This window comes from Galeopterus variegatus, unplaced genomic scaffold (genome assembly GCF_000696425.1).
Source record: "Galeopterus variegatus unplaced genomic scaffold, G_variegatus-3.0.2 Scaffold1903, whole genome shotgun sequence".
Classification (NCBI taxonomy): Eukaryota; Metazoa; Chordata; class Mammalia; order Dermoptera; family Cynocephalidae; genus Galeopterus; species Galeopterus variegatus.
This window is the reverse complement of record NW_007728014.1, coordinates 1,541-27,820: the sequence shown is the minus strand read 5'-3', so window position 1 is coordinate 27,820 and position 26,280 is coordinate 1,541. Positions and strand designations below refer to the sequence as shown.

Below are 26,280 nucleotides of genomic sequence, written 5' to 3'. Positions count from 1 at the left end.
TTTTTGTGACCGGGAAGGGGATCGCAACCCTTGGTGTGGTGTCACCCGCACCACGCTCAGCCAGTGAGTGCACCGGCCACCCCTATATAGGATCCGAACCTGCAGCAGGAGCGTCGCTGCGCTCCCAGCGCCACACTCTCCTGAGTGCGCCATGGGGCCAGCCCTAATGCAGACTTTTTACAACAGAAGGCAAATCTGTTTTGACTGCTTGATTTGCCAGTGAGGACTTTTGAATTAGTTTATATGTTGTTAGTTTATTTTCCATAATTATAATTAGCCTGAATCTGCAGCTACAAAGTTCTAGCAAAAATATATTTAAAGTAAATGAGAGAGGATGAAACACTTTCACAGGAACTGTGATAAATTTCTTTTCCAAAAAAAAAAAAAAAAAAAAAAAAATATATATATATATATATATATATATATATACACCAAGTAAAAGATAAAATATTATCAAAAGTATCGTAGAAATATTACCAGAGCCCAGGTCCCACTGCTCTCTACTCAGAAACAAAAGACTCATCAGTCTCAAATGTTGGAACAAGACAGGAAGTTTATCAGACGTCTGAGACTTTCTCTCACTTTAGGGTTTTAGTGTTGGGGGGGCGGGTTATATAAGACAAAAGAAGAAGTGTAGTGAAAAATTGCAACAGGGATGGGGTCAGTGACTATGTGTAGATCAGCATGTCTTAATATCCGTCCTTGGGCTCTGTCCTGTGAAGCCTGGAGTCAAGACTTCTTGGCTCTGGCTTTATCTCCTTCCCCAAACACCTGCAACTTTAAACAAGATTGTTAGTTTTACAAGTTGCTGAGCTATGACCTTGCTTTATTACTCCTACAAACTGCAGTGATAGTTATTGTGCAAGCAGAATTCTTTCCTCAGCATTAAGCTCTAACATGGCTGCCCTTACGCTAAGCTAAAACTTGTGATGGTCTATCAGAAATGTTGGTGAGATTCAGATCCCTTTACCAGCCAGCCGCCAAAAAAGATGTTGGCGAGGCTGTGGAGAAATTGGAACCCTTGTGCACTGCTGGTGGGCATATAAAATGGTGCAACCACTGTGGAAAAAACAGTATGCCAGTTCCTCAAAAAAATTAAACATAGAATTACAGTTTGATCCAGCAATTCCATTTATGGGTATATACATAAAAGAATTGAAAGCAGTGACTCAAACAGGTGTTTTTACACCCATATTCATAGCAGCAGCATTATTCACAATAGCTAAAAGGTGGAAATAACCCAAATGTCCATCGATTGGTTAGTGCATGAACAAAATGTTGTATATATGTACAATGGCTTAAAACAGAATTCTGATAATGATACAACATGGATGAACCTTGAAGACATTATGCTAAGTAAGCCAGACACAAAGGAACAAATATTGTATGATTCTACTTATATGAGATACTTACTCAAATTCACAGAGATAGAAAGTCTTTATGAATGGTTGATCACGTATGGTTGTTACCAGGGTCTGGGGAGTGGGTAGAGTATGGGAAATTACTGTTTAATGGGTACAGAATTTCAGTTTGAGATGATGAAAAAGTTCTGGAAATGGATAGTGGTGATGGTTGTACAGCATTGTGAATGTATTTAATGCTACTGAACTGTACACTTAAAATGGTAAACCTTATGTGTATTTTACCATAATTTTGAAATGTATACAAAATATATAAAGTTGTGCTGTCCTACAAATGGAAAGATGTTTAATCGTTAGGCAATCTTTATTTTCAGCCTCTCTTTTTTAAGTAATAAAAACATTTTAAGGACACAAAAAAAATCAGTTGACAATAAATGTAGGGGTTTATTTCTGGACTCTCAGTTCTATTCCATTGATCTGCATGTCTATCTTCATGATAGTGCCAAAGTTTATAGTAAGTTCTGAAATCAGGAAGTGCGAGTCCCTAGCTTTGTCTGTCTTTTTCAAGATTATTTTGGCTATTCTGGGTTCCTTGCATTTCTGTATAAATTTTAGCACCAGCTTGTCAATTTCTGCAAAAAGGCCAGCTGAAGTTTGAGAGGGATTGCACTGAATATATAGATCAATTTGGGGAATATTGCCATATTAACAAACTAATCACTGATCCATGAATAGGAGATCTTTTTCATTCAACAGTATTAAAATGTAAAATTTTATCTTTTTTTCTCCTCTAAACTGTAAATTCTTATATTTTTCTGTTTTTCCTGAGGATGGTAAGAAGGACTAATAAGTTTCCAGTAAGGAAATCTTTTTTTTTTTTTTTTTTTTGAGGGGGCAGTTAGGTTGGCTATCTCTGTCCCGCCAAAAACTATTATTATTTTTATTATTATTTTTTTTAAAAGATGACTGGTAAGGGGATCTTAACCCTTGACTTGGTGTTGTCAGCACCACGCTCCCCCAAGTGAGCTAACCGGCCATCCCTATATGTGGCCTTGGTGTTATCAGCACCAAACTCTCCCGAGTGAGCCACGGGCCAGCCCCAAAAACTATTATTTTTTGAGTTTATTTGTTTACATTCTAAGATGTTCTGGAGCAGTTGTGGGGGTGGGGGATGGGGGAGGAAGGAAATAGGGTGGGAGGAGGAGGAAGGGGGGGCATGGTGGAGGCCCATGGCACCCGCACCCGCCCCCCCCGCTCATTTCTGCAGGGGGGATAAAGGAGCTTCCTTGCTGTTATTGCTGGGCTGGATGCAGATGTCAGGGGGGCATGGCTGAACCCCTCTGCTCCCATCACCCTGGCTTGGGAGACCGGGGGGGCTTCCAGCAGCAGCTCAGTGGTCATCACTGGCTGGTTGCAGAAGATATGAGGGTGTGTGGCTGAAGCCCTTGGCTCCCCACCAAACCAGCTTGGGAGCCCAGGGCACTTCTTGCAGTGGCTCAGTGGTCATCACTGGGCTGGTTGCTGGTGTGTGGGGGGTGTGGTCATGGCTGAGACCCTCGGCTCCCCAGTGCCCTGGCTTGGGATCCTGGGGCACTTCCTGCAGCAGCTCAGTGGTCATCACTGGGCCTCCCTGCTCTATATACAAACATGTATATATGTGTGTACATTTATGTACATACAAATATATGTACTTTTTTGTTTTCACAGAACATGAAACCTCACCCGTATGTATCTTCTAAAAACAAGGACATTATCCCATATAACTACAATTCCATTATCATACCAAATTTCTCCAATTTTCCCTGAAAATTTTATTTCATTTTATTTTACTTTTTTATTTCAGCAGCTGGCCAGTATGGGGATCCAAACCCTTGACCCTGGTGTTACAACACCATGCTCTAACCAACTAAGCTAACCAGCCAGGCTGCCAAAATTTTATTTATAGGTGATTTTTTTTTTTTTTCAATTTAGGATTAAGGATCACATCTTGCATTTGGTTGTCATGTCTTTTTAACATCCTTTAATATACGAGAGTCCTTCTACCTTTTCTTCTTTCATGACATTGGCATTTATGAAGGTGCATGGCCAACTGTAATCTATAATGTCCCACAAAGATTTGTATTTATCTGATTGTTTCCTTCATGTTTAGATTCAGGTTAAACGTTTTTGGAAAGCCTCAAGGTTGTGATTGCCAGATCTCTTCATAAGTCTTCCTTTTGTAATAAGTGGTCTGTAGAGAGATGTTTTGAGACATAACAATAAACTTTCATCCAATGGCATCTATTGATGATCTTTGCCCCAATTATTTATTATGTTAGTGGTTGGAAAATAGTGATTTCCTATTCTATCATTCCTTCTACATGGCTTTTTCTTGCCTTTAAAGCAACTTGCTTTTAAGACTGCCCAGTGCCTTGGGTGAAACCCATAGATCTCAAAGGAGATCGTTCTGAATCTCTCAATACAACCCCCTTGCTGTGCCTCCAGCACTGACAGAATCTTAGCTTTTGTTAATGAATATCTAATATTTTGGCTTTGAGGTGTGAAGCTATCTGCTGATTGGAGCCACAGTGGCTTTCTAGGTCTTATCATTTTCCATAGCAGCAAAGCCTCTTGAAATATATCTACATTGTGCCATTTGTTGGCTGTTCTTACACCAGGTGTTCCCTTCTGTTATACTAGGTGACAGTTTGCACATAGCAGAGGAGTCTGACTTTCATATTTAGTTTACTCAACAATGAGCCCCCATTTTGTTAGTAAAATCAGGATGCTTAAGTCTTTGTTTTTTGGGTTTTTTTAAAGATGACCGGTAATGGGATCTTAACCCTTGACTTGGTGTTGTCAGCACCACGCTCTCCCAAGTGAGCCAATCGGCCATCCCTATACAGGGCCCCGAACCCGTGGCCTTGGTGTCATCAGCACCACACTCTCCCAAGTGAGCCACAGGCCGGCCCCTCACAGTCTTTGTTTTCAAGGAACCCACAGTCTAGTGGGAAACATGTCCAGAGACACGTACTCAGATCAGCGTTGCCCAGGGTGGAAAGGGACAAACTTTCAGAGACATAGAGTGCCACAGAGGTTCAGAGGTAGCAGTGCCACCAAATGGAGGCAACTGGGGGCTGGCCTTTGACTAGGCTATAAAATACAGGGATGAAGAGTTGAGAAGGCAGGAGTGGAGTGTGAAGGGTGGGTGCATTTTAAGTAGAGAGGAAAGTGAAGCAAAAGCAGAGGAGAGAGGAAAGAGCTTTGTACAGTTGCTACCAGAGGAAAGTGGCCAGTCTGGCACAGGCCTTCACACACCTTCCAGCTGGGCTTATGAGGATGCTAGAATTCCCTTTCTCCCACCATGGGTCCACTGTTGGACTAATGATATCTATCTCATCTCAATACAAATAATTTTCAAAAGGCACTAACTTAACGATTCTCATCAGGACAGGGAAGTCATTCTGTCCCTCAACAGGTGCTTTGGGCAATGACTGCAGATTAGTCATGTCCTCTTCCTCCTTAATTGGCCTCTCCCAGGGCCATTTGGATTCTAAGATTTATCTGACCACATAAATTCAGAGCTGCAGTTCCCCCACTACAGGCATTTCAAACAGAAGACAGCAGCTGGATAGAATTTTTTTTCTTTTTGTTGGACAGATTTTTGGGGATGGAGGGGCATTCCAGTGAAGTGTCTACCTTGAAAATCTTTATCTACAGGTAATATACTTGGCTGGATGTTTTTTTGAGGAGCAGTCACATTAACAGCTGTTCACTTACCATGTTTCCTGGGCAAAGCCCAGCTTAGGAACCCCACACAGTTATAATCAACATGGAGTACAGGGTCTGTACTCTGTATATTAAAAGGTGCTACCACGTTCTTAAAGCCATTCTGGGTGTTGGGGGGTGGGAACACACAGTAGCCAGGCCCTCTCGAGTACAGCCATGTACACAGTGTTCCAGCCTGACCAGGCCTCTCCTGGGCCCTGGTCCTGGTCTGGAGGGGCCTGGAGACTTATGGGAGAGGGAGCTGCTCTGTCCCAGGCACAGAACCTGAACTAAATGCCATTCAGACCCTATTAGAGCCTAGGGCTGGGAGTTAGGACACTGAGTTCTAATCCTTGCTGTGTCACTCACTTTGTGACCTGGGACAAATACCTCTCCAAGCCTGAGTTTCTTCATGCAGTGGTAAGCCCTAGATTATCTATAACGGTCCTCCCAGCTCTTCATATTCTCCTTCAAGTGAATGGTTTCAAGAAGGGAGAAAGAGGGGAGCTATATATATAGAACTAGAGGCCAGAGTAGAGGCCTGGAAGGAGGAACTTACCTGTAAAGCTTTACTTCCTAAAAAAAAAAGGCTCTCTACTTAGGTAACCTAAGGCTCCCCAAGGCACTGGCCTTTTGTTTTTTCTGGAAGAAGCAGCAGCTAATTCTGAGTCTTCCCTGCCTGAGCGCCTGTGCAGGGGAAACAGCTCTCTCCCCTGAGCACGGTCACCCCCTTGGAGCAAGAAGAACAGCACTGAACATCCCTCTCTCGCTCTGGTTGCCAGCTCTGAGGTCCTGGGCAAGGCTGACCTGAGAAGCCCAGGGGTTAGCAGAACTTCATGTTCTCACAATGCTCAGCAACGTATGCTGTTCATCCCTTGCTCTTCACCCCAGAAGGAGCCTCCACGTCCTTCTCTTGCTGTGTCTCCTGCTCTGACTATCCTCCCCTGGTAAACACCCTCCCCCCGGTAAACAACACAGCCCTCTCCAGCATGGTCTGTTCATTTTCTCAACTCTTTGAGGTCAGGGTCACCAGCCTCCCTGCTCCCCAAGGCCACATCCACATGATCTCCCCTCCACTCTCTGAGGTTTAAGCCGTACCTCAGCCCATGCCCACCTTCCTCCAGATTACTCCCTTTATATATCAGCCTTCTCTCCATCCAATCACCATCACCATCCTAGGGGGCCTTTGGGCTGTCTCTTGACCTCATCTCCAAAGACCTTCCCCTCCACTCCATTTCAGCCACACCCTCCCATGGGCAGAATCTCTTCCTGACACCAGGAATTCAGACATTGAACCTTCTTGTCATAATCTCCAAAACTTGACACCCACTGGCCCAGTGACTGCCATCATACTAGCACATCTCCTCGGCAAGGCCTCTAATCCATTCATTTCTCCAACTTCTCCCAATCTCCAGCCCTCTTTGGCCTCATGTCTCTCCCTGTCCAGCTTGAACTGCACTTTCCATCACTTCAACCACCCTCTTGTTCAACTTGTCAAAACCATCCTTGTCTTGCTAAACCCCAACTCTGGATGAGTCTAACAGCCTTTTTCTGAGCAGACTCCACAGTGGAGAAAAACATACAGCCTAGGAGACTGGGGTTTCCAGGATCAATGGCCACTCACCTCAAGTGGGCCCTCTGTCCTCATCCCATGGTGCCCCCTGTGGAGGAGCACAGACTACCTCTGACCTAACCCTAATCCTTCCATTCCCTCCACCTTCTTGGGGGCCTTGAGCCACATTTCCTGCTCTCTTCCTCCTGTAAGAACTACCTCTTTCCCTGTCCAGATACTCGAAACAGCATGTAAGCAAGCTCAAGTCTCACTCATATGAAAAATAAATACACCCTCTCTGGAACACAGCTCTCTCCAGCTACTGCCCCATTATCTCTCCTCCCGTTCATGACCAGACGTCTACATTCCTTGCCTTCGTTTCCCCAATTCCTCACTCTTCGCCCTGCCCCCACCACACCACAACTGCTCTCAACAGGGCCACGGATGGCCTGACCCTCTCTCCTTCCCTGGGACTCCTTGTCCATCTCCATCTCAGTGCCCTCCTCCCATGACCCCTGAGGTTGGAGCTTTTCTAGGATCACTTCTAGATCCTCTGCTCTCAAAACTCCCATCAAACGCTGATGCCTCAGAAATCCTCTTGTCCAAACAGGTTCATCCAGCTGCCTACTAGCCACCTGCACTGAGATGCTGCAGACTGCTCAGTGTTAACATGGCCAAAACCAAATTACCTGCCCTTGAACTCACTCCCCCCCGTCTCCTCTCTTCTCAGCGAATGGCAGCCCCATCCATCCTGTCCCAAGACAGACGTGGGCCCAGCATAGAGCAGAAGATCAACATCTGCTGGAAGAGTAAATGAATCCTTGATCTTCCCTCGTTCTCCACAGCCAGTCACCAAGTCCTGTCCATTTTCCCTCCTAATCCCTCGTTCCCTCTGCTTCTTTCTGAGCTGAGGCTGGCTACCTCTTATGCATCCTTCGGCAGGCTTCCAGGACCCCTGAACCCCGGCACAACGCGCCGTCCGGCCTGCCACCTCATTGTAGGCGCTGTCCGTACCACACGGACCGAGTGAGTGAAAGGACCGTGGGCGAAGGGGGCCGCCGCCTGCCGCCACCTGCCGCCACCTGCCGCCTGCCGCCACCGCACCGCGCCGGCGATTACCTCCCGCGTCTGGGATCTACACGCAGCGCGCCCCGTCCCCGCCCCGTTCCCGGCGGCCAATGGAAACGGTTTGCGGGCGCCCCCCCGCCTGCGTGCTGATTCTCCGCCAGCCAATGGGCGCGCCGGCGGAGGCCTCGCGGGGTGGAGCGGCTGCGCTGGCGCGGGGCCCCGGGAAGACGCGCGGTCTCGGCCCTTCTCCTGAGTACTATGGGTGTCGGCGAGCGCGGCGTCTCCTCCTGCCCGCCCAACCGCCGGACGATGGCGGCCAGGCGCTGCGTGGAGTGGCTGCTGGGCCTCTACTTCCTCTCTCACATCCCCATCACCCTGTTCATGGACCTGCAGGTGGTGCTGCCGCCCGAACTCTACCCGGTCGAGGTGAGGGGCGCCCGGTCGGTCCCGCCCGCCGCTCGCCGCGTCTCCGGAGGCCCCTCCGCGCCCTGCGGTTGCGCCTTCGCGACCCACAGGCCCTCCCCTCCTCCGCTCCCACCTCGCCCACCCACGGCTCCAGTTCTGCCCCATTGTCCTTCCCATCCTCCGGCTCCCTCCGTAACTGGCTTCAACGCGACGGCTTCCTCTGGCTTTTTCTTTATCCCAGACCCTTCTCTCAGGCTGCAAGGGGCAGATGCTTCTTTCCCTTTAAAGTTATTTCTAATCCTGGGTATGTTTAAGGCTCCCACAATTCCACCTCTAGGCAAGTGTTTGAGGGACATAGTCTGGATGAACCAGCGTGTAAAATCACGTGTTGGATTTGTTTTAAAGTTTGTTTTTTGGAAGGGCTTTTAAATACGTCTAATCCCAAAGAAAAAACTGGAGTAGAATTAGACCATCCAAAGTTTTAGCACCTTGGTTGGTGTTGCTTGGGCATTCACTTCTTCAAGTTTCATTCAGCAACTTCAAAAGCTCAGGAGTAAATTAATAAGACCTTTTCAAGTAGGCCCTTTTAATTGGATTCGAGTAGGAATGATCACCTGAGCAGAAATAACGGTGAAAAGCTCCATTTCCTGGTTGTTGGAGAGCATTCTTTACCTAAAACTTTGCTTTAATGCTTTTTTTTTTTTTTTCTTTCGGAGATACAATTGTAGTTTCCTGGTTTATTTTTATCTGGACCCTGTAAACCTAATGTGGAATTCCTGTCCTCAGTTCCATGCATCTCCAACCTGTCTGTAGAACTGTGAGCAACACTAACTTGTCTGCCTAAAGATTTGATTTTGCCTGTTTCTCCTAAAATACTTTTTCTCTGAAGAGCAGGGATTCTTATCCTGAGGTCCACCAACTCTCAGTGGTGTTGCGTGTCCCTTCTGTTTTCAGGGAGGAGAATCTATAGCTTCCATCAACTTTTCCAGGAGTCTCACCTTCCCAAAAAGGTTAAGAGCCACTGCTCAACAATGTGTCCCCACTGCCATAAATCTCCTTTCTGTATGCTTCTAACCAAGCATAACTGGGAAGACCTCAGATCTCCTTTTCCATGGGAAAATCGTAGGTGGTGTGTGGCAAGAACATTGGACTGCAGTTAGGGGACTTTGTTCTTCCAAGAACTGGCTGAGTGTCTTGGGCAAGTCAGGCCTCTGTAGCCTCAACTGTCAATTGAGAGTTGGGTTAAATGATAAGTTCAAACACTTACAGGGTGTATTAATTTCTTATTGCTGCTGTGACAAATTTACTCTACAGTTCTGGAGGTCAGAAGTTTGAAACGAATGTTTAGGGGCTAAAATCAAAGCTGGTTGTCAGTTGGTTAGAGCGCGGTGTTTTAACACCAAGGTCAAAAGTTTGGATTCCTATATCATCCAGCAGCCAAAAATCTAAAGTCAAAGTACTGGAAGGGCTGGTTCCTTCTTAGGGTTCTAGGGGAGAGTCTGTTCCTTGCTCTTACACTTTGAGGTGTCTCCCAGTGTTTCTTGGCTTAGGGTTGCATCACTACAGTCTGTTTTCACATTGCCGTCTTCTCTTCTGTTGTCAAATCTTTCTCTGCCTCACTTTTATAAGAACACTTGCAATACATTTAGGGACCACCAGATAACCTATGAAAATCTTCCCATCTCAAGATCCTTAACTTAATCATATCTGCAGAGTCCCTTTTGCTAAATAAAGTCACAGACTCCGTGGATTATCTTTGGGGGCCATTATTCAGCCTGCCACATAGGGCCAGATAGTACATACTCTCTACAGAGGTCATCACAGCTCTGTACTAGCCATTAGTTATCCCAAAGAAAGGAGAGCCTACTATTGCCATTTGTGGTTTTTGAAAACTGTATGGCCAGCAAAACTTAGGCAGTCTGCCTGTGCACAATCGTGGATGTTATGGGTCCCTTTCATACTTAGTAATTAGCATGTTACTCCATGTAGCCTTTCTAGACTTAGCTGTTTTCTATCCTTTCTGAATGTGCCATTCCCACAAGTCCTTCTTGATCACCATGCACAGACTACAATTGAAATGTGCCCAGCATCATAAACACCCCACTTAAACGTATATACTTGATTTGGTAAAATTTTACGTGATTTTTTTGGTCACTGCCTGGTATGGGGTTCTGAACCCGTGACCTTGGTGGTACCAGTACCATACTTTCCTGAGTGAGCTAACTGGTCAGTTCATGCTTTATTTTTTCTAATGTTGACTTACTGAAAGAGGCTAAGAGCCAGTGCAGGCAGGATCTGGCAGAAACTGTTTGTAGGCATTAATTAGCATGGAGGGTGGGCACATCCCAGCTTGAAAGACATGTTTCTCTATTCATTCTTGTTGCTTTGGGTGGGGAATGATGGTTTTGTTGTTTCTATAGTGGGAAAATAATAATATTAAAACTGTGAGTTATTCTCAGATTCACTTTGAGAAGTGCCAAAATTTAACATCTGTTGTTTTCCCTCCCTAAATAGATGGAATTTTTCCCTAGAACTAAAAAACCTGTGGGAGATTACATAGTGGTTGGGCTAAAATTTGCAAATTACAATTTTTCCTTGGTTCGAACCAAATCAACATTTGGAAAAACTCTTATTATGAAACAGTGAGAGAATTTAGTTTGGATTAACACATGGGAGGGGGGCTGGCTCAACTGGTTAGAGTGTGGTGTTATAACACCAAGGTCAAGGGTTAGGATCCCCATACTGGCCAGCTGCCAAAAAACCAAAAAAGATGGGAAGCATTTTTAGTATCATTTGGAACTGGTTAACATTGCTTCTGTTAAAATAAGGAAAAACAGATGAGTATCGGGATCTGAAATCAGCCTGTGTTCTCATTCTAAATTAAAGTAGTGCAAGGTTTTCAGCAGCAACCCCTGGTTTAGAAAGCCATGTGTGCAGGCCAGGTAAATCCTTTAATGGATAACGGTGGTGAGTTGAGTCAAATGTGAGTCAGGTATAAATGGAAACAGTTTTATTGCCTTTCTGGGTGGTCTTAACTAATATGAATAATTAATGGCAAGTTAATAGGATTAAACTTGAACATCTCTAAATATGCATCAGGTACCTTCAATTAAGTAATCTTACATGTTAGCCATTGTTCTAAATGTACTTGTGTTAACTCACTGTTTCTTACCAACAGTGAGGTAGGTACAGATGGGGAAACAAGCTTAGCAAGATTAAGAGCCTCGCCCAGAGCCAGGCTCTCTGTCCACAGGTCCCATACTCCTCACCACTCTTCTTGGGGGTGGCTGGGCCTTCTCTTCCACCCACCCTTAATCCAGACCGCTTCCTGTCATCAGGTGGTTGGGTCCTATTTGATTACTACAAGAGCTGGCTGATTTTTAAAATTTCTCTAATCTCATTGTACAGCCCTTAGAAATTACATTGCTGTACAAGTCTGCCTCAATTTATGAAACAGGTGGATCTGAGAGACTGTATTCAAATTGAATAGACAATTGTATACAAAGTAGACCAGAATGCTTTTTAAATTCTGCAGTAAAACTTTTACAGCAGATAGTTTCCTCCAGTAAAGTAAATCTAAAAAGCAGAAAAGGACCTTAAAAAAAAATTAGTCCACGTTGCTCATTCTACAAATAAGGAAATAGAGCCCTGGAGAGGGGCAGTGACTTCACCTTTATGAGTATTTCCAACCATGTTAGTATCCTGAAAAGTGCTTAGGAGGCAAAGGGTATTGCTATGAATTTAAATTTCAAGTAAAGAATTAGAGATCATTTGGTCAATAAGTTGGTTATCTAGCCGAGCCTTTCTGAAATTAAATATTTGCTAACAGAACGTTTGTTTCTGGATATTTGCTCAAAGCTTGCTTGCAGCAATAAGGCCTCTATTTCACAATAGTGAGCCTTTATCTTTTGATTAAAAATTAACAGGAAAAATATCCTTGGATTTTCCATTGTAAGATAAATTCTTACCTTGAAGTTGCCCTTATTTATCATAACAAGACATTTATTTGGCTTTGAAGGCATGTGTGTGAGGACAAGGCCACCTCCAGGAGGTTAAATACAACAGGCCTTCAGTAGTCCATGTAGGCCCTTTGGGCTCCTGTAAAAGCACAAATTGGGCAACCTGAAACTACTGCTTCTTTCTTCTGCCTGTGGCCATGTCAACATGGATCTGCATCTTTTTATCTGACAGGGTAATTACAAGGGTGGGGACCAAGCTAGAATTGAGACCACTAACTCTCAAGCTTTGCCATAGCCTAGAAGTTGTATAATTTGTAGTTTGGAGCACAGTCTGTTCTTCCACAAATATCCTACTGCTGTCCTAAGAGAAAATAATTAGAATCAAAGGAATTAAGAATAATAAGGAGCATATTTGCCATATTAGAGTTAAAATGTATAAAATTACATCTCCACAGTAGATAGATTTACCTCCGCTTCCACACACACATACCCCCAAACCTCACAAAAAGAAATTCATTTTGGGGTTTTTTTTTTTTTTTAAGATGACCAGTAAGGGGATCTTAACCCTTGACTTGGTGTTATCAGCACCACACTCTCCCAAGTGAGTCACGGGCCAGCCCCATTTCGGTATGTGAGAGAATCTGGCCTTTGGAGTTTGGTGTACTGTTGGCTGCTGTGAAAGGAAAAATGTCAGGATTGTTTTCACATTTATCATTTCTTTACAAAGAATGATATTGTTTGCGAAAATGTCTCCTTTGTTCCATTCAGCAACATCTGGAGAGCCTAAGTGCAAGGTATGTTGTGTGCTCTTGACAGTGGACAACACACCTGGATATATATCATGAAGTTATGAACAAATGTTGGGTACCACAAAGAAGGGGCTGGAAGAGTTGAGGAGAACTTCACAGAGAAGGTAACATTTGAGTTTTAGAGCTAGTGAATTTTTATCAAATGACTACCTAGGCTGTATAACAAAAGCCAGCTGGGTATGTGCCATCTGCTGCCAAGGGGGCTGGTTAATGAGAGACTCTTCAAATGAGTTGGAGCGGCTGAGGCTGTCCAGGCCAGGTGGCTGTAATTCATCATGATCATTATCTTTTTTCAGTTTAGAAACCTGCTGAAGTGGTATGCTAAGGAATTCAAAGACCCCCTGCTACAGGATCCCCCAGCATGGTTTAAGTCCTTCCTGTTTTGCGAGCTTGTGTTTCAGCTGCCTTTCTTTCCAGTTGCAATGTATGCCTTCTTCAAAGGTTGGTAAGATCCCATTTTTGCTCAGAAATCAGGGTCCAGAAATCTTATGGGAAAATATCTCCAAGGGAGTAGAAAGTGATCCCTGTAGTTTGTGTGAGGGCACCATAGGATCTGGTGGAAATAGCCAGGACAGATCTTGTAAAGACACTAGTGTGGCTCAGGCTAATGTCTGTGGTCAGCTGGGTTGCATGGCTGCCTCAGTTTTCTGGAAATCTCTCTCGTGTACATGAAACCTGAGTCCACTTAAAGGATGAACTTATTCCCTTTTGCTTTTTTTCCCCACAGAATTAACTTCTTTTATGGTTGGCTTTTATATTCCTGCTTTGGATAGTAACATACTGACTTATAAGCAGTAGCATCAAGCTAATTCCTAAATGGCTTAACTTCTTATTTAAAAATTCTTATGGTGTTCTCATATAATTAATGTTTTTATAAAGAAGGTGGCCATACCTGTGTGCTTGGTAACTAAGCTTGTACAGCTGAAAAAGCTTATTTCCCACTGGAGTTCCCTGGAGTCACTGAACCCATCTCTTGATCCTCTCACATATATATAATTACTTAACAAACAGATTCTGTGGGGCAGGGATTCCTTCTCCTCTTGCATTTTAGACCAAACAAGTTTAACTGGTAATGGTAGTTTTATTGCCCTACTTTTTCTGAATTATATTCCCACCTCCACCCTTGGTTCTTTGACAGTAAGCTGGGGTCCCAGCTGTCACATAAGTTTGCATGTTGGGCAGTATAACACAACAGTTTTCCATTTGTTCTGAGTTTCCACTTGGAGAAGGGGGTAGAATGATTTGACTGAAGGGAACAGGCAAACAGAGACAGGGTGGAGAATGTCGTGAACAGACCTCACCTTGTTTTCTCTTCTACTTCAGGAAGCTGCAGGTGGATCCGTATCCCTGCCATCATCTACTCAGTTCATACCATGACAACTTTAATTCCAATTCTCTCCACATTTCTACTTGAGGATTTCTCCAAAGCCAGTGTTCTCAAAGGACAAAGACCTGAGACCTTCCATGAACGACTGACTCTTATATCTGTCTATGCCCCCTACTTAATCATCCCTCTCATACTACTCCTTTTCATGTTGCGGAGCCCCTACTACAAGAATGAGGAGAAAAGAAAGAAAAAATGAGGGAAACAACCACTGGCAGTGGGGAGAGATGCCTACAGGGCAGTTGCCTATTAGACCCAATACAAAGAAAACTGCTCAGAACCCATGTTTTCAGTAGCATTTGAAACACACCAGCAGCAACGCACAAGAGCAAGATAATGGCAGGAGCCACATGACCCTTAACTTCCAGCGGCACTGGGATGAACAGACCGACCAGCAGAGAGGTGTGATCTAGGTTAGAGGGAAGTGGTGCCAAATACCTCAGTATGGGCCTAAGTTCCATTTCAGGATTGCGAAAGCAGAACCAGACCAGAAACTAGATAAACTTCCAAGAACATGGCCTGCTTGACATGTTTGAGTCATTCGACCCACAGTATACAAAGGTCCTTCAGAAAGTCTGTGGAAAAATTGAATTAAAAGATAATATAGGGCCGGCCCGGTGGCGCACTGCTACAGTGCGCCGCTTGGGAAGTGCGGCAGCGCTCCCGCCGAGGGTTCGGATCCCACATACAGACCGGCCACTCACTGGCTGAGCGAGGTGCGGGAGCAACACCGAGGGTTGCGATCCCGTTGCCGGTCCCAGTCCGGTACAGGCGCGACACTGAGGGTTGCGATCCGTTGCCGGTCATGAAAAAAGACAAAAAGAAAAAAAAAAAAAGATAATATAAATCTTCCCATGAACTTTTTGAAGTACCCTCATATATACACATGACTAAACCCGTGGCTCATGATTCTATAGCATGTCACCAATCAGCAAAATGAATAGAGGGATGTTTGGGGCCATTTTAGAATTTGAAATTATGCCATCTAAATATTCATTAAAAACTATGTCGTGTTTTCTTGCCTCCACCTCTATACCTGGAAAAAGAAAATATACAAAAGACGTTTAAGTTTAGTTTTCCTTAAGGTTCAGCCCTGGCATGACTTTCAGTCAGAAATGGGTTAAACTAGGGGCCAGCCCGGTGGTGCACTCGGTAGAGTGCAGCGCTTGGGAATGTGGCAGCGCTCCCACCGAGGGTTCAGATCCCATATAGAGACCGGTCCGCTCACTGGTTGAGCGCGGTGCGGGCGCGACACCTAGGGTTGTGATCCCGTTGCTGGTCGCTGTACGGGCGCGACACTGAGGGTTGTGATCCCGTTACCAGTCACAAAAAAAAAGGAAAAAAAAAAAATGGGTTAAACTAGAAGGCATTTTGTTTCTGTCTTAAACACACCTTCCAGGAGAAGAGATTTTTTTTTTTGTCCTTTTTGAGACCGGCCGCACTGCGCTCAGCCAGTGAGTGCTGTGAGCGCACCGGTCATCCCTATATAGGATCCAAACCCACGGCGGGAGCGCCACTGCGTTCCCAGCGCCGCACTCTCCCAAGTGTGCCACGGGCTCTGCCTGGAGAAGAGATTTTTTAAAGGTCACTTTGTTCATCTTCCTGTTTCCAAATCTTAGTTTTCCATGTTTTTAGAAACCAGCTGACACAAGTCCCTTTACTCTTGAAGTCTGGCGTGTCAAGCCTGATTTGGGAGTGTGCTGCCTAATGAATACCTTCATCCTTCCTAATAGTTTATTCATTCCTATCTTGTTCTCAGTAGAGGGGATGGGGGACAGCCAGGCATGACATGCCCAGTGTGTACATATAGGGTTTCTTCACCTTAGTGCTTGGTGTTCCGTTAGCTTTGTCTAAATCTGCTCAAGGCCAACCCTAAAAAAGAAAAATAAGATGGTAGACAACAGGTCTAGTCAGTTCTCTCTGTTTTTGCCCATTTTGCTTACAGCTTATATTGATCTGATTATTGGTGGTATTGTCTGACTCGTGCATCTGGTCCAAATAAAAGGTAGCTGCTGACACCTGCCTGGTTGGTTTTGTGGATTAGGAGCTAGAGAATCCAGTGTTAAACATACTTCACAGACACCAGGCAAAAAAGGTAGATCCAGCCATTTGAAAACAGTAATTCATTGCTTTTCTTTCCAAAAGTTTATGAATTTACAAAAAAAAAAAAAAAAAAAGTTTACAGAGTGCTTAGTTCAGACTAAGAACGCAAGAGGTAAGAACCTGCACTGTGGCCACCAACATTTAAAACAAGCTCCCCCAGACTTGCAGTATTGCCTTCAGAGGGCTGTGTGCCTTCCACGCCATCTCACATGACATACTTAGATTGTTAGTCAGGTCACTGGAATGGTACAGAGGGTTTTGGTTTGGAGGTGTCTTTTTTTTTTTTTTTTTTTTTGGCCTTCCTGCTATAAAAATGAAATTTTCAGTTCATTTCTGAAAAATAAATTGGTCAATAAATTCATTTTGTTCTGCTTCTACTTTACACAAAGCTTCATATTCAACCCGATACCTGAAAAACAAAATTATTAGAAGCCCTGAAAAAGGGTGAAATAAACCACAGACACTTCTAGAGAAGAATGTAGAGGTTTAAATGATTCCAAGAAATGGTGTAAGTTTAGAATAAAGAAAGAGGAATACGAAAGATAGAGGCACCCTACCCAGGGCTGCCATGAGAAATTTCCAGCCCTAAGAAAGCCTGCTTTCAGAGAACAAGCCAACTTTGTGGACCCTTGCTACCTGAACTTTCATGCTCCAACCACCAGAGGTCGGTTGATATTAACAAATTTTCTATTTCCTTACTAACAAATATTTTATTTTTAAAATCTTCAAGTCAGGATGACAAGTTAGATGCTATTCCTGGGAAAACTGAGGAAGAATAGGGACAAGACATGATCATTAGAGAAGGAATTTCAGTTGAGTAAAGAACTTGCTTATGGGCCGGCCCGGTGGCGCACTGGATAGTGCACCACTTGGGAAGCGCGGCGGCGCTCCCGCCCGAGGGTTCGGATCCCACATGCGGACCGGTTCCCGTTCCGCTCACTGGCTGAGCGAGGCGCGGGAGCAACACTGAGGGTTGCAATCCCGTTGCCGGTCCCCAGTCCGGGACGAGGGCAACACTGAGGGTTGCGATCCGTTGCCGGACACAGAAAAAGACAAAAAGACAAAAAAAAAAAAAAGAACTTGCTTTACCTCATGACTTCTTACCTTTCTAGCTGCATTTTCTTTTCTGCTATTAGTGCTTGGAGTTGCTGCTGTTGGGCTTCTCTCTGCTTTGCTATAGATTTGAGCAAGTTCCGAGCACCGATGGCCTAGGAAACACATTATTGCCGAAGAAAGTTATTTGTTAAAACTCTACAGCATTAAGTCCTCAAAGTGGGGACATGCCATTTGGAAGCTATATCAGTGCCCAGCGGGAAAAAGAAACTGGAGCCCCAAAGCTTTGGAGGTAAGTCAGGAGGATTAACCTACTGATCTCAGAGTGCCTGATGAGAACTGGACTGCAGCTCTGAGGCAGATCTAGGAATATTCCCAGAGCCAGGCACATGGGTACTCAGTAGCCCATTTGGTGGTGCTATTTGGCCTTATGCCCTTTGCCAAGTCATCTATACAATTGGGAGCCTTCATTTCTTCCTTTATGAAATGAGGATACAACCACCCATCTCCATTGATGTAAAGATGAAAGGAAATAATGACAGTACTGGTATGTAAGTTCAGTAGGCTCCTTAGACCAGAAATTGTTATTAAAATTCTGTTTTAATTAAATAAAAGACCTTCCTCCCCCCCCATCCCCAAGATGTAGACAGAAGATGTGCTTATCTTACCTTCATCTTTTCATTTTCTGCTTCTTTTGCAAGTTGGTCAACAAGTTCAATTAAACCACCAACTATTTTCTGAAACTGGCCAATTTCTTTTGGGCAAAAAATAAAACATTTTTTATTTCCTCAGCATCATCATGCCCCCTCAGCATTCCCCTGAGGCAATTAGGGGGCAAAGCTAACTGCCCCTTCTAATTTGTTGAAACAATTTGGTGCCTGCTGGCCCAAGTCTCCCACCCTTGTTCTGAACGTAGAGAAAAGTGGCTGGCTGGGGACATACCTAGACCTTGAGACCCCACTGAGCCAGTGAGCGGCATTACTTCAGGCTACAAAGGCCCCTGGTAGGCCCATCCTCCGGATACACCCCAATCCTGTTTCCCCAGGAGCAACAAGCAGCACAAAGCACTGTTCATGAAAGGACCGCCTCAGCACATGAGCACTGCCGCTGGACTAGCCACAGGTAAGACACCAGACTTCAGTTAATGGTGGGAATGGGGGCTCCCCACCTATAACCAGAGCAAATTAAGAGCTCACAGCCTTTAAGTATCTAATCTATTTTTAAAGTGTCCTTGTAGTGACAGAAGCCCATTTTACTGAGGGGAAACTAAGGCCCAGAGAAGTGGGACAGCATTCACACAAGACTGGCAACAGAACCCAAGCTAACTTTCACCAGTCAAGCTCTCTCCACAACCTAGGGAGCCCCTAGAAGGCCCGGAAATGCTTTGCTCTAGCTAGACCTGGCTCTGTGTCTACTGGCATTGGGCTTGCTTGACTGCTGGAACAAGAGGCTTCCTGGAGATCTCCAGCCAAAAGATGACTTCATTAAGTCTGTTGAGCTGCTTCTACAAACTTCAGCTATCACCTCTAACTCCAAATAATGTAGAGTCTGCCACTGAGAACACTATTTCTCCCAAGAAATCAAATCATGAGAACTTAGTTCTGTTTCCCACCACCAAGCCATGGTTCTGCCTCCATGAAGTTTATGGTTTCTGAGAGCAAAAAGTCAAATATGACATATCTAAAAACACCCTCCCCCACCCACCATCCCAATGATTGGTTTGACTGATGCTCTGTGGGACTACACGACAGCATAAGAGGTCGGGCAGCCAAGGTGGGTGGCCCATGGTAATTCACATAGGCCAGGCTCAACCTCCAGAGAGCCAGCAGTTCCATTCTGGCAGAGTCAAGAGCTGCAGTTGGGAGTGGGGGTACAGTTGGAACAGCTCAAAGCTAAGTGGCATCATATCTCCCCAAATAATACTCACTGTCCACAAAGTCCTTGCACTCTTCCTTGAGCTCTATGGTCTGCTGGGTGACCTCTGGGTCCAACACCCTCAGCTTGTTCAGCTCATCAAAGTGCAGCCCTGCTTCACCCAGGATGTCCTTGGCCATAGCTGCAGAGAAACCAGCCCAATCCTCAATTACTTTTTTTTTTTTTTAAAGGACTGTGTCCTCTGAGCCAGGATTTTACTTAATTTTTTTGACGGCTGGCCTGTACAAGAATCTGAACTCTTGACCTTGGTGGTATCAGCACTGCATTCTAACCAGCAAGCCCCCAATCACTTCTAAGCCACCAAGGAAATGCCTCCTTCCAGCCTAGCCCCACTCCTGCCCCTGGACACCAATGCCAGATGTTCCGAAGGCTCCCCCTTCCCTCGGCCTCCACCTCTCTGGGCCTCACCTGTTTCCCTTCCAGCTTTCCTAGAGAAGTTCTGCTCTGAAGGGGTGACAGTGGCAGTCAGGAAGAGGTGTGTCATAGAAGCAAGGGTCAGGAAAGAGTAAAGTCCGGTTGCTTGTCACAGGCATCGTTCATTCAACACACATTTCCTGAGTGTCTACTACATGCCAACACTGCTAGATGGTGGGGGTACAAAGATGAATGCAACATGGTGCCCGCCCTGGAGGAGCACATAGGTTAGCTGGAGGAAGACCGACGCGTAAACTGAACAATTATAATGTGTTAGATGCTTTTACAGAAATATCACTACAGAGCTGGAAGAGAATAGGACAGTTAACTTAGGGTGAAGGAGTGACATCTGACCTAAGTTGTGAGCCATAATCATTTTTATATATCCCCAGTTACGAGCATCTTCAAAAAGTTCATGGAAAGATTTATATTATCTCTTAATTCTTTTTCTTTTTTTTGAAGTACCTGCGTTTGTACCCAAAATGTTATAAAAAGGCTTTTCAAATACACATACTTGAACGACACAAAAAGCAAATAAAAGAAGAAATCTGAGTGAATTAAAAATTAGGGTTTATGGGGCCGGCCTGTGGCTCACTCGGGAGAGTGCAGTGCTGATAACACCAAGGCCACGGGTTCGGATCCCACATAGGGATGGCCGGTTTGCTCACTGGGTGAGCGTGGTGCTGACAACACCAAGTCAAGGGTTAAGATCCCCTTACCGGTCATCTTTTAAGAAAAAAAAAAAAAATTAGGGTTTAAAAAAATAACAAAAGAAGCCAAGAGAAATAATATTACCCGAAATGGATGCTACAGAATACTGTACACTTGGGCCGGCCCGGTGGCACACTGGATAAGTGCACCGCTTGGGAAGCGCGGCGGCGCTCCCGCCCGAGGGTTCGGATCCCACATACAGACCGGTTCCCGCTCACTGGCTGAGCGAGGCGCGGGAGCAACACCGAGGGTTGCAATCCCGTTGCCGGTTCCCGGTCCGGTAGGGGGCAACACTGAGGGTTGCGATCCGTTGCCGGACACGGAAAAAGGCAAAAGACAAAAAAAAAAAAAAAAAGAATACTGTACACTTGCCTGAATTGGGAATCAGAGTTGGGTCAGTCTCTTCCTAGCAGCAAACACAAAAAGAAATTAAGTGTCAGCAAGAACATACCAACTTAAGAGGCCAAGGATAGGCATTGTAAGCAGAGAAAACAGAGTGGACAAAGGCCTGAAATCACTGAAAGGACTTACCCTGCCTAGGAGATGAAAAGAAAGAGAATGGGGCTGGAGAGGTGGGCTGGAGCCCAATCGGGAAGACGCTGTGTGCCAAACTGAGGAGTTTGAATTTTTTTCTGTAGGCAACAGAGAACCAGCAAAAATACCTTCACCCTTCCCAGGCCACCGTGCACTCCTGGTCCACAGGATGCCTCAGTTCTGGGAAGAAAACACTGAAAACTCACCATTCTTCTGGCTCAAAAAGAACAACACGAGTAATGAAAAACAGAGAGTGCATGCCCTGTTTAAAAAGGTAGGCAATGCTACTTAGGTCTTGCCATTGGCTGCTATGCCAATCCCAAAACCCATGTGTTCCAAAGGCTACCATCACCTGGCCCTGTACCAGCCCCCTTCCCTCTGCTCCCACTTCTCCCAGCCTCACCTGTTTTCCCTTTCAGCTTCCTTAGAGAAGTCCTGTTCTGAATGGGGTGATTCTGGGAGTGACGGTCCAGAGCACGTTTGCCACAGGAGGAGCAGTAGTTGAAATAGAATTAAATTTCACTGTTGCCAGAACTACTGATTTTCAAGAGGACCAGAAATCTGATACCTAAATGTTGGTATCTAATTCAAGATTTAAAGTAAAGGAAAAAACTCATATCCAACACTGTGTGGGCCAACTAATGCAACTCTATGGGCTGTCTGTGTATGACTCTGGCCTTTGACCTCACTGGAATCCATTAAAATAAGTGAGTTAGAATCTTCCTTTTGAAATATTTTAATCATCCACAGCTTCCTTATAATTGGGCTTTTAAAAAAGATCTGGGGCCGGCCCGTGGCTCACTCAGTAGAGTGCGCTGCTGATAACACCAAGGCCCTGGGTTCAGATCCCATATAGGGATGGCCGGTTCGCTCACTGGCTGAGCGTGGTGCTGACAACACCAAGTCAAGGGTTAAGATCCCCTTACCAGTCATCTTTTTAAAAAAAAAAAAAAAGATCTGTCTTCCTGGGCTGGCCCAGTGGCACACTGTAGCAGTGCTCCCGCCGAGGGTTCGGATCCCACATACAGACCGGCCGCTCACTGGCTGAGCGAGGTGCGGGCGCAACACCGAGGGTTGCGATCCCGTTGCCAGTCCTGGTCCGGTACGGGCGCAACACTGAGGGTTGCGATCCGTTGCTGGTCACGAAAAAAGACAAAAAGGAAAAAAAAAAAAATCTGTCTTCCTGCTTATTCTTCTTATACATATAGTCTGAGTAGTTAAGAGCTACCAGGTGGTGAGTAGTCAAACCAGCTGCTCCAGAAAGATTCAGCTAACAAGAGGGAGTAAACTCCTCCTTCAACTTCCACTCCCTTCCCTGAGAGAATACATTTATTCAGAAACATCTACTGAGTCCTTGCTCTCAGGATAGAGCAATGAAGAAAATGCCTCTGGACAGACAGTAAACAATCACAGATTGTAATAACAGTATGATGAAAAGCAAGTACATGATGCTACGTGAAGATGCAGTAGGAGGATATAATTCATGGGGGGCAGGAGGGTGTCAAACGGAGACCTAAAGGATGTCCAAAAGTTTGTCAAGTGGAGGAGGAAGGGAGGCATTCCAGGCAAAAGGAAAGAAGGCACATGTGAAGATCCGGAGGCAGTAAGAAATCTGATGCATTCCAAGAACTGAAAGGCTAGTGTGATTGAAACAGTGAGCAAAAGGATGAGTGGAACAGAAAGGTAGACTAGAACTGTATAGTGGAGGGCTTTGAAAGCTGCAGTAATGAGATCGGATGTTGTCATGAAACTGATAAGCAGCCAGTGGATTCTCAGCAGAGGGACATAGTCAGATATGCAAAGATCAGTCTGCCTCAGCCTGGAAAATGTATTGGAGGGAACAAGAGGGCGGGCCATGCCTACCTCATTCACCACTGTAACCCTAGCACCTAGCATGGTGCCTGCACATAACTGGCACTCGGTAAATGTTTGTGGAATGAACGACTGTGGAAACAGATAGGAAGCTACTGCAGTAACTATTCAGCCTGCAGCTGAAAACAAATGATGAGATGTTCTGTAAATAGATTGACAGGACTTAGTAACGGATTGATTGAAGGTGGTGGCTGGAAAAGAGTTAAGGACAGAGTAAGGCGTGATTCCCAGGTATCGGGCTTGGGCCAACCATATGATTGGAGGGAATACCTTAACGAGAATGGGTAAGATGGCATAAGGGGTGTAGGGAGAAGGTTCGTAGCCGACTATCCGATTCTCTCCCAACTCCCAACCACGCGCCTGTCGAGCACCTGAGGAACACTGGGCACAAGCGCTGGCACTAATGCTCCCTGAGGATGAGGACGGTGACACGCTCCCTGCGCCCTGGGTCTCCCAGATCCATGCTAAGTACTAAGAGCCGGCTCCGTCCATAGGGTGTGGAAGGCGTACCGGGCAGAAAGGAAGGCCTGGGCGGCAGAGCTGGCTCTGTCCTTAACTATGTGAGCTCCCTGAACGCAGCTTCCTCATAACATCGTCGCGAGCATCAATGCATCAAACTCCAGGCCTAAGCAGGATGTAAAACCGCTCCCTAAGAGCCGGGACGTTTCTTTCGGCCTGGGACTGCCTTTCCTCAGACCGCGGGCCTGTCACGTTCCTCTCGCCCGGGCCCGCCTTGTTCCGCAGCCCAAAGTCACGTCCTACCTGCCGGCCCCGTAGCGGCGGTGTGCTGCGGCCCAGAGAGCAGTCTGCAGGCTGCTTCTCTCTCCGGTCAGTAGCAACTAGGCCTCGACGGGTCAGCCTCTGCCGCTGCCACGGCTACAGCGCCTGTTTACCCACGACGTCACTCCCTGACACCGGAAGCACTTGCCCCCGCCCTTCCCATAGAGCTTGCTGGGAAACAGAGCCCGCGGGGAGGGAGGTCTGCCCAGAGGTCTTTGCGCTGGAAAGGCTGCCGGAAGTACCTGCGCGGTCGCCACAGAAGCCTCTCGGGGGCCTCTGCCCCCACCCCCTAATAGGGTGCTGTGCATGCCGGGCCTTGTAGTCTCCGGCTCCGCGGCTGGCTGGGTTGGGACGCGGCTCCGGGCGGAGTCGGCGGGCGCAGGATGTGAGCTCACGGCTCGGGATTGCTGGCGGGCAGGCGGCCACAGGCCAGGGGCGGCACAGAGTCAGCTCGCCACCCAGCTGAGAGGAGAGGCGCCCCTGAGACGGTGAGAGCCGGGCCTGCCGATGCCCTAGGGGAAGGGATGGACGGACCCTGGCTGGAGCAAAGAGAGTCCCGCCTGGTGCTGGGCAAAAGGCGCGGGACGGCGTAGGGGAGATGGAGAGCTCAAATCCTCCACTGGGTGTGGGTGTCGGAACCGGTCTGGGTTTCCGTGTGCTGAGGAGGGTGGCTGGCGAGCTGGGGATGAGCCTCCGCTGGCTAAAAGAGAGGCTGGGTGTCGTCAAATTTCTCCGGGACCCTTTGGATGAAGCCTAAGCTTTACACCTAGGATTTCTGCTAGATCCGCCCTCCCTAGCCAAATCACCTTTCCCTTCACCGCACCCAGCGTGTGACGGATTCCTGGGTCCTTTTTCCTTTAGGACCCCACCTCTTTGCACCTCCGCGGTTGTTTGCCCTTTGTTCTGCTTGAGTTCCCATTAGCTTCGCTGAGTGAGACACGGATCCGCCCCTAGCCCCAGGCATCCGCGAATATTCACACACAAAGTCCGGAAGGAAGAGAACTGTGGCTTCAATGGAAACTTCATTCTCACTGGAGTTACTTTCTGGGGCGTCACCTGCTACAGGATTCCTGGAACTCATTGGTCTGGGCAGAATCTGAGTGACGTCATCCAGGGGCTCAAAGCAATTGCTTTGTAGGAAAGGAATAGATTAGCTCTGTATTTGTCTTCCTCTGTTGGCAAGCCTAGCCTTTGAGTTCCTTTGCTTCACAGAACATGTATGGGCGCTTTCTTTGATCCTGGAAAATTGGGGCTAGACACAAAATACATGGGGAACTTGCTAAAAACCTATTAAAGGGTGGATTTATTTCTTTGGGGTGGGCAGAGGAAGATAAGGTGATCTCATACCATTCTAGTGTTACTTAGTCATTGGGTAGACTCCCGATGAGGGCTCAGTTCACCCATATTCAACTCTAAGACAAATGAGAGTGTCCTTAGACAAACCGCCAAAGGAATTCACTACTTCACACAGCACCCACTCTGGCCTTCCTTGGACCTACCCTTCTGAGGGACCTACCTAAAGATCTTTTCAGGGACAATTTCAGTCTAGCAAACTGACATATATCAAATACTTAAAATGTTTATGGCCTTGTTCTAAGCACTGTTTGGGGAGTGGAGCAGTAAACTTGGGAAAACAAGTGCCCTGCCTCTGGGTTGCACTTGTAAGATATGATGAGCAACTGTAAACTCCCACATATTATGAAGATTAAATGAGGTAATTCCACTTTTTTTTTTTTTCCTTAAAAGATGACCGGTAAGGGGATCTTAACCCTTGACTTGGTGTTGTCAGCACCACGCTCAGCCAGCAAGCTAACCGGCCATCCCTATGTGGGATCCGAATTCGTGGCCTTGGTGTTATCAGCACCGCACTCTCCCGAGTGAGCCACAGCCGGCCCCCGATTCCACTTTTTTTCTGTCTTCATTGCTACCAGTGTGGTCCAAGCCTTAATCATTTCTTGCCTGGACTACTGCTTCCTCTGGTCTTCCCACTTCCTCTCTTTCATATTTACAACCCATTCCCTACATCGGAGCCACTGTTATCTTTTCAAATATAAATAAATCAGATCATACCACTCCCTGCTTAGAACCCCCCCAATCGATTCCTATACTGTATTGCAATTACTGTAAAATTTAAACTCTTTAGTATCATCTAGCACCTGCCTTCCCTGGCTTTACATCAAACCAACTTCCCCCTGCTTTCTCTGCACTAGCTATCCTGATCTTATTTTTGTTCCTAAAACTTGTTTCGAATAGGAACTTTCCATCTGTCTGGAATGCTCTTTTCAGACCTCAGGTGAAATGTCTTCTTCCCAAAGAAGCTTTCCCTGTCCCTCTATCTAAGTTAGTGTCTCTCCCTACCCACTCCATCACTGTTTTATCTTTATTGCATTTAGCACCTTCTGGAATTGTCTGCTTATTTATTCATTTCCTTGTTTGCAGTGTGTCTCCTTCCACTAGAATTTAAGCTTCATGGGGACATGACTATTCTGTATTCTCTTTTGTATTCTCAGTTCCTGGAACACAGCAACAGCAGCAGCACAGTAAATGCTAAGTCTTCTTTTTTTTTTTTTTTTTTTTTTTTTTTTTTTTTTTT

General features: G+C 46.0%; 2 protein-coding genes across 6 annotated transcripts; one reads left to right on the top strand and one right to left on the bottom strand.

Moving 5' to 3' along the window:
• Positions 1-533: 533 nt before the first annotated feature.
• Positions 534-23,805, bottom strand: IFT20 (intraflagellar transport 20). Of its 5 annotated transcripts, none has more exons than XM_008579523.1 (5): positions 23,670-23,805; positions 19,369-19,497; positions 18,110-18,195; positions 17,493-17,596; positions 534-777 (listed from the first exon to the last, which is right to left on the bottom strand). In XM_008579523.1, exons 2-5 carry the CDS (start codon positions 19,493-19,495, stop codon positions 690-692), a joined length of 405 nt encoding a protein of 134 aa, XP_008577745.1. In that variant the 5' UTR covers positions 19,496-19,497; positions 23,670-23,805; the 3' UTR covers positions 534-689. The 5 variants fall into 5 exon arrangements, with proteins under 5 accessions (XP_008577745.1, XP_008577746.1, XP_008577744.1 ...); XM_008579524.1 differs by lacking the exon at positions 23,670-23,805 and adding an exon at positions 23,418-23,646; XM_008579522.1 differs by lacking the exon at positions 23,670-23,805 and adding an exon at positions 19,785-20,098 and having other exon boundaries at positions 534-771.
• On the top strand, positions 7,987-14,927 carry TMEM97 (transmembrane protein 97). The gene is made up of 3 exons (XM_008579518.1): positions 7,987-8,154; positions 13,198-13,342; positions 14,225-14,927. Exons 1-3 carry the CDS (start codon positions 7,987-7,989, stop codon positions 14,482-14,484), a joined length of 573 nt encoding a protein of 190 aa, XP_008577740.1. The 3' UTR covers positions 14,485-14,927.
• Positions 23,806-26,280: the final 2,475 nt, after the last annotated feature.